General features: G+C 44.8%; 1 protein-coding gene across 6 annotated transcripts in view; it reads left to right on the top strand.

Annotated features, from left to right (window-relative positions):
* Window positions 1–4,766: 4,766 nt before the first annotated feature.
* Ube3c (ubiquitin protein ligase E3C) overlaps window positions 4,767–13,376 on the top strand; it is a 136,732-nt gene continuing 128,122 nt past the window's right edge. For 3 of the 6 annotated variants that reach the window (XM_063250839.1, XM_063250846.1, XM_063250841.1), the window contains exon 1: window positions 4,768–5,079. In XM_063250839.1, coding sequence (XP_063106909.1) covers window positions 5,014–5,079 — 66 coding nt within the window. In that variant the 5' untranslated portion in view covers window positions 4,768–5,013. Of the gene's footprint in view, window positions 5,080–13,376 lie in introns of all 6 variants that reach the window. The other 3 variants (XM_063250842.1, XM_063250840.1, XM_063250843.1) reach the window with 2 other exon arrangements.

A 13,376-nucleotide genomic window follows, 5' to 3' on the forward strand; every position in this document is an offset into this window, starting at 1 on the left:
ACATTCAGCCTAAACTACATAGCAAGATCCTATCTTACAAAAAAGAAAAGAAAAGAAAAGAAATAAAGAAACTGAATCTGACCCTAGTACTTCTGTTGCCCAGATGGGGGAATTCCTTGCTTACTTCCATGTCCAAGATTTGGTTTCCATACTGGGCATGCGGGTGCATAACAGTAATTCCAGCACTCAGGAGGCTGAGGCAGGAGGATTGCTAGGTGTTAGAGACCAGTCTGGCTACAAAGTGAGCTCAAGGCCAACTTGAACTGCATAGTGAAACCTTTTCTCAAAAAGACAAAAAAAAAAAAAAAAAGACTCAGCTTCCACCCTATACAAAGTCACACTCTTCCTTCCCCCCTAGGGTTATTGCAGATGTAAATAGCAAATAGAATACTCTGTGGGTACTGGTGTGCTGCCCAGTGGGATGTGAACGCTCCGCTTTCCCTCAGATATTCACTCAATTATGCAGCACTCGGTTATTTTTAGTTGATTTTGAGCAGAAACATGCATACATCTTCCCAAAATGCAGCGGCCTGGGGGTTTACTGCCTCAGCCTCCTGAGGAGGCACAAGGAGCATTTGCAGTCCAGCTAACCTGTCCCATGCACTGAATGGCAGCCAAACACACTCTTAATTGCTCAACCTTTTAAAAAGATTAAAACAATGAGAATGTATACAAATAGGATCAGTAGCTGTTAACAGCATAGTGTCGATATCGGTCATTTTATGATTGTTTGTTACCAAACTTTGGGGGTCCACGAACTTGGCAAAATCCCAAGAATAAGGGTGTCTAGTTTACTAACAACAACCACTGCTGACCTGCCTCTGTTGGCATTGTCTGCTAACTGGAGCTCCGAGCTCCAGGCTGTGCTCACAGTCAGGTGTGTGGTGGGAAAGAGACAGAGAGGGGCTGTGACCCAAGGCCACAGCGTTGGAACAGTGTGTCACTACCAGGAAACGCTTTACACTTTATTTTTCTTTGAAAATGGGTACTAGGGATACTGCTTAGTGTGCAATTGAAGTGTGGACAAGGTTTTCTTAAGGAATAACCAGGTCATCCTGACAAGAAGTCTGTGAAACTGTGAGTTTATCTTACAGGGCAGCAAACGGAGGCTGGGTAGCACCTAAGGTTGGGGACAACTGGGTGGCACCTGCTCTGCTGAGTAGAAAGAGGAGAAGCTAGACATTCGGGGCCACACAACCCCAACCCCACTGGCGACTGCAGTCCTCAGGCAGTTGCCTATGCACAAATGGGCACCTATGCTGGAGACATCCTGGCTCTGGGAAGCTGAAGCCACTTGGGTGGTTTAGAGAGTCAAGCAGACAGGATTGGGCTTCAGGAAGTGCCTGGCATGACCGTGACTTCATACAGACATTCAACTCAAGGCCAGACATGGAAGTGTGGGCCATGCATGGATGAGCGCAGGCCAAGGTGCAGCTCCTGGGGCCAAGGCTGGTACAGTCTTGAAACTTTCCAAAATCCACTGTGGCACTGGTGTCACCAGCAGTGGTGACCCACTTGGTGGGGGTCTAAGTAGCGAAGGAAAAGATTAGGAGTTCCAGAGAGGCAGAGGTGCCTGCAGGAGGGCTTGAGGTCCAGGCACAAATGCCGCTTCCATAAGAGAGGACAGTGTGCCCCACAGAGCCTGGCCCTCAGGAGAGGGGGAGCAGCTCTGACGGGGTCTGGGGTGCAGGCATGGATTCTGGCCCCCTAAGGTTTATTTTTAATTTTTAAAAAAATTTTAGGAAGTTTTTCTTTTTGTTATACAGAGTCTTGCTATGCAGCTCAGGCTGGCCTCAAACTCATGGTGATCCTCTTGCTTCAGCCTCCTGAATGCTTGGATTACAGGTGTGTGCCACCATGCCCACTCTTAAAGTTTACTTTGTCACAGTTTGTAAAGGCTGCCACCAAAGCAGGGTGACATGGCAGAAGTGCATGGCAAAGGAGAGTACAACAGGCAGCAGGAAGCAGAGAGACCAAGGGAGGAGGAGGGTGAGAAAAACCCTTCCAGGCCACACCCCAGGGACCACCTCCTCCTACCAAACTTCATCTCTCAACAACACATTTAGTGATGGACTCCTCAAAGGACTAATCACACTCCCACAATGGCACTTCCCAAAGCCCCGCCTATGAGCATGTAAGGGTTTTTTTGAATTTGTTTTTGTGAGGGGAGCAGCTAGCCCTAAACCAAAACAGGGTCTGAATAGACATTTTTCAAGAAAGATTTAAAGATAAACAATGGTGTATGGAAAGGTGCCCCAGGTCACTAACAATTGGGGAAGATGCAAATCAAAACCACAACAGGACATCATCTGATGCCCCTCAGCGCAGGTGTGAGAGCATCAGTGAGAGTGTGGGAAGGAAATCCAGTACATTGTTGGTGTGACTGCAAGTTGATGCCGTCATTAGGGAAAAGTTTCTCCCCAAAATTAGAACTCAGTCTCTGATGGGGATTCCCAATCTCTCTGCCCAAGGAAACAAACTCAGCACCTCTTAGAGACATGTGCATTTCCTTGTTCATTCCAGAATAATTCATCATAGCTAGGCTGGACACCAACTAAGCGTTTACCCACCCATCAATGGGTAACAAAATCGTAATGTATATACATATGTGCTATACAGTGCACAATACAATATTGTTCAGCCTTTCTAAAAGAAGGGGATATTCCTAGGTGTAGTGATGCACACCTGGAACCCCAACACTTGGGAGGGTAAAGCAGGAGTGTCACTGTGAACTCAAAGCCAGCCTGGGCTACACAGTGAGTTCAGACCAGCCTAAAATATACATTGAGCCCCGGGGGATTAAAAAAAAGGTGGGGAAAAAAAAAAGGTGGGTAAGATATGGCCATTTACCACAATAGGGATGATCCTGGAGAGGACATTAAGCTAAGTGAATAAGTCAGGCACAGAAAGATCCATACTTCCTGATCTCACTTTTATGTAGAATCGAATAAAAAGTCAAATACATGGAAAACATCCATGTTGGCTACCAATAGATGGAAGAGGAGGGAGAAGCAGACATGTAGGTCAGAGGAGACAACCTTGCAGTTATGCAGTACGCAGAAGTCTAGAGATAGGTTATGTAAGGACTGTAGTTAGACATTGTGTTGTATACTGAAAACATCCTGAAGAAATAGACTGTAGGTGCTGTTACTACAGATAAATGAGAGTGATCATTTCATGCTGCACATGTGAACACCATGTTGTATACCTTAAATATATACAAAACTAAATGTCAAGCCAGATGTGGTGATGCAGGAAGATGGCAAGTTCCAGCCCAGCCTGGGCAATTTAGGGACTTAGAAAAATGTGCCTCAAAATAAAAAAAAATTTTTTTTTGTCTTTTTGAGACAGTCTCCCTATGCAATTCAAGCTAGCCTGTAGCTCACTTTATAGCCCAGGTTGGTCTCAAACTCAAAAATCCTCTTGCCTCAGCCTCCCAAGTGCTGGGATTACAGGCATGTGTCACCATGCCCCCCAAAATAAATAATTTTAAAAGGGGGTTGTGAGACTGTATAGCTCAATACAAAGACCCTGTGTTCAATCCCCAGATGGCCAAAGAAAAACTATTCATATATTATAAGAATGGCATATATTCATGTATGCTGTACATGTGTACATGACACATTTATGTACGTGAATATTGTGTGAAAACACACATGCATATACTGTATGTATCCGTAAATAAGTGTGTATGTGTCTGTATATGATGTAATTTATGTATATGTATGTTGTACAAATATGATTTACATTTATGGGAGATGTGTATGTATATAGTATGCTTATGCATATGCATAGGCCTGTGATACAGATTCATTTTTAGTTTTCATTGGTATCTGTTTACAGTACATAATGCATGAATTGACACACATACACATTTTATGTGTCCTCAGAGGCTGGGGATTTAGCTCAGCGGCAGGATTTAGCTGAGCTTGCAAGCAGGCAGTCATGAGTTCGATCCCTGGTACCGATAAAAACGAAAAAGACAAAAAAAAAAAAACAAAACATTTTATGTGTCCTGTGTACATTCTTTTTAATTATGTAGATGTGTGGGTCTGTAGGGCAGATATTTGTCTATAAATGTATATGTACCTGAAGTATGTATGTACACGATAAGGTGTGTGAGGTAGGTTTGTGTATGTGCATGTACATACTTATGCATAACTGTGTGTGTATGCTGTACGTATACATGTATGTATATTACATACTGTACATGCATGCATGTGTACATGGTCTGATGTAACAGACCTTGGGTACATAAGTGCCCGAGATGTATACTCATATAGTATACACATCTGCACTTATGTGTGAGCACGGGTCTGTGATGCCGATATCTGCATGTGTGTGCCGTGTGTGCGACTCACATTCACGTGTGTTGGCCTGTAGCGCAAGTTGGGTTTGTGCACGTCCTTACGCCTGTGTGGACCTGTGCCTGCGCGCTAGGTGTATCAAGGCTCTGGGTAGCCGGTCCTCACGAGGGTCAGACGGTCACATCGAGCGTGGCCTGGCAGCACCAAAGAGCTCCCAGGAAAGAGTGCAAGGAGAGACCTCCAAATATCTTTCCGGTTTGGCGGTGGCGCGCTCGCTACAGGACGCTTTAGCGGGCCGCGGTTCCAAGGACAGCCAGGTGGAGCGCCGGGCAGTCGATGGCGGGCGCGCGCACGCTCGTGGAGGCCGCTGGGGGGAGTGCCGCGCAGTCGATGGCAGGCGGGGCACGCACGTTCGCCGGGCGCGCACGTAGCGCGGTAGCCGCCATCTTTGTCTCGGCGGCTGCGGCGGCGGCGGCGGCGGCGGCGGCAGCCGTGGCGGCTTGGTGCTGCGCGGGGTCAGCGGCGCAGCGGCGCCCCTCGCTCGGCCGCGGCTGCGGCGAGGAGGAGGAGGCAGGAGCGGAGGGCCCTCCCACGAGCGTCGTCGCCTCGCGCCTGCGGGCAGGGTGGGAGCGCGGACCCCACGGGCCCCGGCCCCGCCCCGAGACCCCCAAGCCGGGCCGCGCACATGGGCTAGGGGGCGGCAAAGATGTTCAGCTTCGAGGGTGACTTCAAGACGCGGCCCAAGGTGTCCCTCGGCGGCGCAAGCAGGAAGGTGCGCGGGGCGCGGGGCGGCCTCTCCGGGCCGGGGCGCGAGCGTGGTGGTGTGACGGCCGCCGGGGCAGGTGCTGCAGACCCGGAGCCGGCGAGTTCCCTCGGGCAGGCGCGGGGTCAGCCAGCTCCACGCTGGCGTCGCCAGTGCTGCCGTGCTCCTGGGCTGGGTCTCCTCCGGGACAGGGTGGCAGAGCTGCAGCGCTGCCAAGCCCGTGCGCTCGGCGAGCCAGTGTCCTCCGTGCGGTACCTCGGGCTGCCCTGTGGGCAGGCGCGTCCTGCTCGCTCGCCACGGGCGTTGGTCTTTTTCGCTAAGAGGCATACTCTAGTTCAGAGGAAGCAGCTATCGGCTTATCAGGATCTCTAGGGGAGGCTACACATTCTGCTCTTCAGCTTTGCACAGACCACACCACTCCAAAGCTTTTTGTCGAGCTGTGAGCTTAGCATACGGTCATTAGGTCTCTCTCTTAGCGAACCTAACCCTAGTGCGTGTGGAGCTGTGGTGGCGAGTTGGGAGCAGGTGAGGCAGGGTTTAGGAAAGGCTTTAGCTCATTCCTAACGAGAACAAATCGGAGTTCTCGCATATGCGCGCATGCGTGCGTGTGCGCGCGCGATGCTCGACTGAGGGGATGAACCCGGAGCCTTCAGCCTGAGCTACATCCAGCTGGCTTTTTATTTTATTTCTTGCTCAGACTAACTGGAAACTTGCGATCCTGTCTCTTAGTGCTGGGATTACAGGCTAGCTCGGCACACCTGGCCTGAGGTAGGGGCGTGCTGCCTGCTCTTCGGGTGGAGGTTGGAATGACACACCTGAAGGTGGGGCAAGCCTCCTATTGAAGGCCACTGAGGACTCTAGCCTGAAAGATTTTTTTTTTAAAATGTGGACACAGCCATCCGCCAATAGATCTCTTTGGACACTTGAGAAACATCCTGAGCATTCCTCTTGGTGTTCCAACCTCCCAAAAGTGATGCTTCTTACCTCCCTTCCCATACTTTAGTTTTGCTGTTGTACTTCCTGCAAGTGAGGTTACATAAGCTCTCCTTTGTTGCACAGAGATCTAGCCCTCTGTGTATTTTGTTGGTCCACTGTATGAATATACTGTGTTGCCCATCCTGTTTGTCACTGGCATTTGCTGTGACTTGCATGTTGTGTCTTGCGTGACTCTGTTTTGCCCAAAAGCTTTCCTCACTGGGGTGGCCGTGGTGGCTGTGGGTGCCCACTGTGTAGCTGAAACTGTTGGTGGCTCCCCATCCTTGCTGGTGGTTGATACTGGCACTCTTTAGTCTTGAGCATTCTGGTGGTGAGTTAGTTTCCTTATGGCATTTTTATTTGTTTATTTTCCTCAGTTCTGTTTTTGGCTCTACATAAGTCCTTTCCCTCATTGAAACTAAAAGTTACCCATTTTTATGGATAGCTAGTTTATTTGTTTTTGAGACAGTATGCAAGTCGGGCTGGCTTTGAACTCACTTTGTAATCCAGGCTGGCCTCAAAATTGTGAGCCTCCTACCTCAGCCTCCCAGCTGTATGCCACCATGCCCACATAGTTTGCCATAATCTTTTTTTTTTGTAATGCATAGAAGGTTATTTTAGGGGTAATTTGATTGCAGATACAAAACTTCACTGAAACTGGCTTAATAGGCAAAGTTAACAAATAAGTTTCTAAGAAAAAGCCTATCTCATGGGACATAAAGGTTGGAAGCTTTACCACAAACCAGGTGACCTGTCCTCAGGTGCTTATGCTCAGTACTTCTAGAGCTCAAGCCTGACTCTGCAGGTAGGTCTTGCCCATTTCCTTCTCCTGTGGTCTTGGTTCTGTATAACTTCCTACTTCCTGTGTCTCATTTTCCCCGTCTCAGGAGAGTAAACTTGCCTCACTTGGGAATGTTTTCCCTTGGAGCTGAGTGAGGAGTTTTGTCACACAGTGGTATGGATGTCTGAGGGCTTTGGGAAGCCTCCTAAGAGCAGCAGGAGTGGGTGAATGTCTGGGTTCCTGTAGGTCCTGGGTAGTGGACTTGGGACAGGATCTGAATAGACTCGCAGATTTGGAGGTTGTCAGTAGACAGGTGGTTTAGCACACTGTCCCTTAGGAGATGTGTGGTACTTGGGATGGAGGATTAGAACCAGGCCTTGGGGGAGGTCTCTACCCTGTGTCCAGGAGGGAGCTTCAGCAGCCAGCTACCTGCTACAGAGGTGCAGTGAGGCTATACTGATGACCCTCTGCACTAGAAACTAAGAAGACTGGGGACCTTAGAGCTGTCTTGTAGGGCAGAAGTCGAAGGCAGGTGTGCAGCTAGCTGCAGAGTGGGCAGAAAGTCCCGAGGGGCAGCCCATTTTAAAAGGACCAGAGAAAGGGGCTGGGGATTTAGCTCAGCAGCACAGGCGCCTGCTTGGCAAGTACAAGATTGTGAGTTCGATTGCCAGTACCAAAAAAATGAATAAATAAGAGAGAGGACAGAAAAAGTGAAAGGGAGAGCAAGTTCAGGGTCTTAGAAAAGTTTCTGGGGCATGGAGAAACAAGCAAGCGTTTGGACCAGGAAGGAGGAAAAGACAGGGAAAACAAGAGTTTGGTTGCTTTCAGAGTCCTGGATGAGGCACAAGTCTGGAAAGAATCAGATGTAAGTGAAAGGAAAATATTTTCAGATTAAAATGAAAGAAAATGTTGACAAGTATGGAGAGAAAAGTTTGCAGGTGGAAGAAATTTAAAATGTCCTTTTCAGCAGGGTATGATGGTGCATGCCTATCAGCCTAACCCTTGGGAGGCTGAGACAGGAGAATTGCTGTGAGTTCCGGGGCAACCTGGGCTATAAAGTAAGTTCAAGTACATAGCAAGACCTTGACTCAATAAATAAATACCTTCTCCAAAGAAAGTGGTGATAATAGTGGTTGTAGAATTGAGATTAGTTTAACATTTACCCATTGCTTTGCGAAATGATAGACTTTATATTTCCGAGCAGTTTTAGATATCCAGACAGTGGAGGAGGCGGGGGGGGGGGGTGGTTTCTCATTTGCCTTGTTCCAGAACCTGGTACTTCCTTGAGGGTTAGTACCTTGCCTTAGTGGGTCATGGTTACAGGGGAAGGGCTGATACCATTTCATTTCCATTAATTGGCTCTGGTGTTGTATGGGTTAGGCTGATAAATTGTTGTGAGGACAGTTACTCTACTCTAAGACTCTCTTGTGCTCTGCTTAATCATTCTTCCTCCCTTCAACCCCTGGCACCACCCATCTCTTTCCTGTCTCTAGTTTTGCCTTTTCCAGATGTCATCTAGCTGGAATCATACAGTGTGTAGCTGTTTTGGACTGGTGTTTTCACTTTAATGTGTATTTAAGTTTTCTTCCTGCCTTTTCATGGTTTAGTACAGGTGGAACTCAGAAAAATTGATAAGAAAGTAGATTGGGCAGCTATTCTTTCTCTTCCTGTAGATAATTTCCTCAGTTATTCCTAAATTGTGTTTGGTACAATTGTTACAAGGAATATATTGATACATTGTAATTGAAGCTTTTAGTTTGTGTTACTAATGTTACACATTGTGCTTGTTTGACCTTTGGCTTCTTTCACTTAGCAGTATGCCCCCACCATGTTCTTTGGTGTGGATGTGCCACTTTGCTTATACATTCACCTACATTGGAGGACATTGTGCTTCTAGTTTGGGATAATTATGAATAAAGCCATTTGTGTGCAAATCTTCATGTACCATTTAGGGATCATAGAGTGAGCAGTGTTTTGTTTGTGAGAAATGGTCACCTGTCTTTCAAAGTGCTTATTTTCCAGCTGTGTGTCTTTGATGAGGTGTCTGGTTAGGTCTTTTCCCCATTTTTAAATTGAGCTGTTTGTTTTCTTACTTGTTTTGGGAGTTTTTGGATGTATTGTTTCATATATATTTTAGATATAGTTGTTTTTCAGATTTGTCTTATTTTCTCCAAGTCTGGCTTGTCCTTTCATTCTCCTAACAGGGTCTTTCCCAAAACAGAAATTTTAGTTTTAATGAAATACAACTTAATTTTTTTTTGTAGATCACACTTCTGATATTGTACCTAAGAAGCATTCACAAGGGGCTGGGGGTTTAGCTCAGCGGCATAAGCGCCTGCCTTGCAAGCAGGCAGTCCTGAGTTTGATCCCTGGTACCAATAAAAATGAAAAAAAGGGGGCTGGAGATTTAGCTCAGTGGCATAAGCGCCTGCCTTGCAAGCAGGCAGTTGTGAGTTCAATCTCCGGTACTGATAAAAAGACAAAAAAAAAAAAAAAAAAGCATTCACAAAACCTAATGTCTCCTACTTGTTCTCTTGTGTTGTTATTTTCTGTTAGTTCTGTGGTTTCATATTTTATATTTAGATTTCTTATTCTTTTAAAAATTAAAGACATTTTATTAACATGTGATAATTACATGTATTTATATTCTGTATGCATGATCCAACACATGCATATAGAATTTACTGACCAAGTCTGAGTAATTAGCCTGTCTGCCCCCCTCATTTTTCTTTATGTCTGAAGCTGTCATGCACATCATACAGTATATAATAGGTCACCGTGAACTATAATCACCTCACTGTACTGTGGAACACTAGAGCTTAGTCCTGTGTTCCACTTCCATTCACTTTGCTGAATATAACAGGGTTTTTTTTTTGTTTTGTTTTGTTTTGTTTTGTTTAATAGCTGGATAGTATTCCCTGGGTATATATTCTGCATTTTCTTTGTTCATCTGTTGATGGGTACCTAGCTTGCTTTTTGTAACTTGTCTATTGTGTCTCCAACATTTTTTTTTCCCTTTGATACTGGAGATCGAACTCAGGACCTCACGCTTGGCCAGGTAGGTGCATAGGCTGCTGAGGTAAATCCGTGGCCCCTCTTGTTATTGTGAATAGTGCTGCAATAAAAGTGAGCAGGCAGGTATCTCTTTGATATGCTGATTCACTTCCTTTGGATATATGCCCAGAAGTGGGGTGGTTGGTAGCTGGATGATTGGTAAATCTGCTTTTAGTTTCTTGAGGAACCTCCACAGTGTTGTCCATAATGACTGTAGTAGTTTATATTCCAAACCACAGTGTATGAGATACCTTTTTTCATTTTCTTACCAGCATTTACTATTTTTTTTTCAGTAGTAGTTCTTCCAACTGGATTGGGATTAGATTTCATTATGTTTTTGATGATAATGATATTGAACATTTTTTTCATGTATTTGTTGGCTATTTGTATTTTTTCTCTTGAGAAATGTCTATTCAGATCATTTGCCCAATTTTTAATTGAGTTAAGTTCTTTATATATTGTGGGTATAACTCGTTGTCAGGTGTTGATAGTTTCCTTCTCTGTGCAGAAGCTTCTTAGTTGATGTACCGTAATCTCATTTGTTTTGTTTGTTTTTTGGGGGGCTGGGATCCAACTCATGACCTCATGCTTGTCAGGCAGGCGCTTAGGGTGCTGAGCTAAATCCCTGGCTCTGGTTTGTTTTTGTTACCTATGCTGGTGAAGCTTCTGTCCAAAAGAATCATTGCCAGTTAATGTCTTGAAGTGTTTTTCCTATGCTTTCTTCTAGCAGTGCATATTTTAAGTCTGAAATTTGGATCTTTGATCTGTTTTGAGATGAGGGGTGCAGGGGTTGTAGGTGGGAAACGGGGTTAAATTTCAACCCAATTCTATTCCATTGGGTCCATTTTTTATGCCAGTATCATGCTGTTTTGGGTGCTTTAACTCCAGAGTATGCTTTGAAATTAGGTATTGTACTGCCTCCAGCTTTGTTCTTTTCATTTGATCTGTGTGGTTGCTCCAGGTCTTTTGTGCCTCCATATGAATTTTAGCATTGTTTTTCCTAGTTCCGCAAAAAATGGTCAGTAGTGTTTTGATGGTGATTACTTTGACTCTGTAACTTGCTGTGGATGGCATGGACATTTTAACAATATTCTTGCAATTCATGTGTGACCTCCCTCAGCCCCTCCCTGCCTTCAGTGGTACTGGGGATTGAACTCAAGACCTACTTTCTTTTTATGTTAAGGTAAGATCTCAGTAAGTTTTCCCAACTGAGCTTTTAACTTGTGATGCTTCACATTAAGCCTCCCAGAGTACTGTTGATTACAAATGTGTACTACCATGCCTGACTTCTTTGCTTTTTTTCCTCATTATTTTATAGTTTTCATTGTAGATGTCTTTCACTTTCTTGATCACTGATTCATTTTAAGTTAACTTTTGTGAATTTTTTTTTTTGTTTGTGGATGTATAGTTGTACCAGGATCATGTATTGAAACGATTGTCCTCCCTTCGTTGAGCTACATTTGTTTATTTGTCAAAGATCAGTTAGCTATGTTTTTATGGATCTGTGTGCTCTATTCTGGCCCACAGATCTCTTTTTTGCCAGTACTGCACCATATGATTATTATACTTTATAATAATAATCAAATGGATTTTGTTCTTTTTACTCTTCCTTTTCCTTCCTTCCTTCCATATAGGGGATTGAACTAGGGTCACTTTCAACTAAGCTATAGCTGTAGCCCTTTTATTTTTTTAGACCAGGTCTTGCTAAGCTGCTTAGGCTTGTCTCAGATTCATGATTCCCTTGCTTTGGCTTCCCAATAGCTGGGATTACTGATATATGCCACCACACTCATTATGTTCTTGTTTAATATTATGTGAAGTGGTCAGTACCTTTTGTCTCTTCATGAGAATTGGTTTGTTGGTAGTAACTAAGTAACTGTTGGGGTTTTGATTGGGATGGGTATCATGTCTGTCGATCAAGTAGGGAAGAAATGTCTTGAGCATATCAACCCTTCCTATCTGCAAACATGGGCTGTCTCGCCATTTGTTCAGCTCTTTATGTAATTGTTTTGTGGTTTTCCTCATATGGACCTCACACATATTTTTTTAGATTTATAATAAAGGACTTATTTTGGTGCTGATATAAATGGTTTTGTGTTTTTTCATTTTGAATCTCCACTGCTTATAGGTGGTGTGTGGGCTCAGAACACCCTAAGGACTCTCACGGTGATGGCACTTGGTGTGTGGAAAGCCAGATGAGTTTCCAGTGCCTGCCGAAAATGTTCATCATCAGATCAGTTTCACTGAAGGGAATGGAGAGAGGTGGCCTGTTACAAGAAACACAAGCAGCATGCTTTGCTAGGGGAGCACCTGCACCGCCTCAGGGACTGACTGGACTGAGGTGCTGTGCTGCAGTTCTGGGTCCCATGGGTTGACCACAGATTACAGTATGGTCAGCTTTTCTCGGAGCTGGAGGTCGAGTTGTGATTTTCTGAAGTTAACATTTTTAAAAACTTACACATGTTTATTGTATGAAGTTTATATGAACTGTACGTGTTTATCCTTTAGTTTTGCACATTTAGGCTGCCTCATTTTATTGTGAACAGCTTGTAAACCCAACAATTTGTAATCATTTTTAGCATAATTGCAGAGAGGGAATTCGGCCAAAATATTCTCGTTGTTAAGACTTGATATGCATTGTTCTCTAGGACAGTGTCTCCTGTCTGTTCCCTGGGGGTAAGCCTCTGAGGGACTGCCTTTGAGTCTTTGTTTGATTACAGAAAATTTGGTGACCCTCTGGGTGATTGGTCTTCGGTGACATTTCTTTCCTTGTTTGTTGCACTAAGATTGCCTGCCTCCTCCTTTGTGCCTACAGCAGATGCCAGCTCTACTCATGCTTTCACACAGTCTTCTGATTGTGAATTGGAGGTGTCACAGTGGAGGAAGAGCTTATGAGGCTGGAGTAATGGAGCTCTAGAATGTCATCCAGGCTCCTCCTACTTTATTGGTGGCTCCTGTACCTTCAGGAGAAGGTCAGGGGCCACATCCTGCAGGCTCTAAGAAAGGGGTCTTTGTAGTCTGACATCTTTTAAACATTTCTTATGATGCAGCTTTGGTGCTGCTTGGCTGCTTAGAAGTGTCAGTACATACTAGTGCTGGTGAGTAGACTAGACTCAACTCTTTGACCCATTTCCTGAAATTGTCCAAAGTATGATGGAAACTTGAAAAAAATGTGTAATTTGGAACTACTACAATTGAGTTGTTTGTCTTTTCTGGGTGTCTCTTGATCACATCTTGTAATGTGAGCATCATAACTCTTGATAATGAGAAAGCCAGATTACTTTGTTGCTTTTTTCTTTTTTTGGTACCAGGGATTGAATTTATGACCTCATGCTTCCCAGGCAGGTGCTTGAGTGGCTGAGCTAAATCCCTGGCCCCAAATTAGATTATTGCTTACCTACTTCCTCCAGAAATACTTCCACTCTTATGCTTACATGCTATTGAAAACATAATTTTAAAAACTGATGGAAGTCAGACCTTCTTCAGACCTTCTAAA

This window comes from Cavia porcellus, unplaced genomic scaffold (genome assembly GCF_034190915.1).
Source record: "Cavia porcellus strain 051 isolate PalLab524CR breed Dunkin Hartley unplaced genomic scaffold, mCavPor4.1 scaffold_6, whole genome shotgun sequence".
In the NCBI taxonomy this organism is placed as follows: Eukaryota; Metazoa; Chordata; class Mammalia; order Rodentia; family Caviidae; genus Cavia; species Cavia porcellus.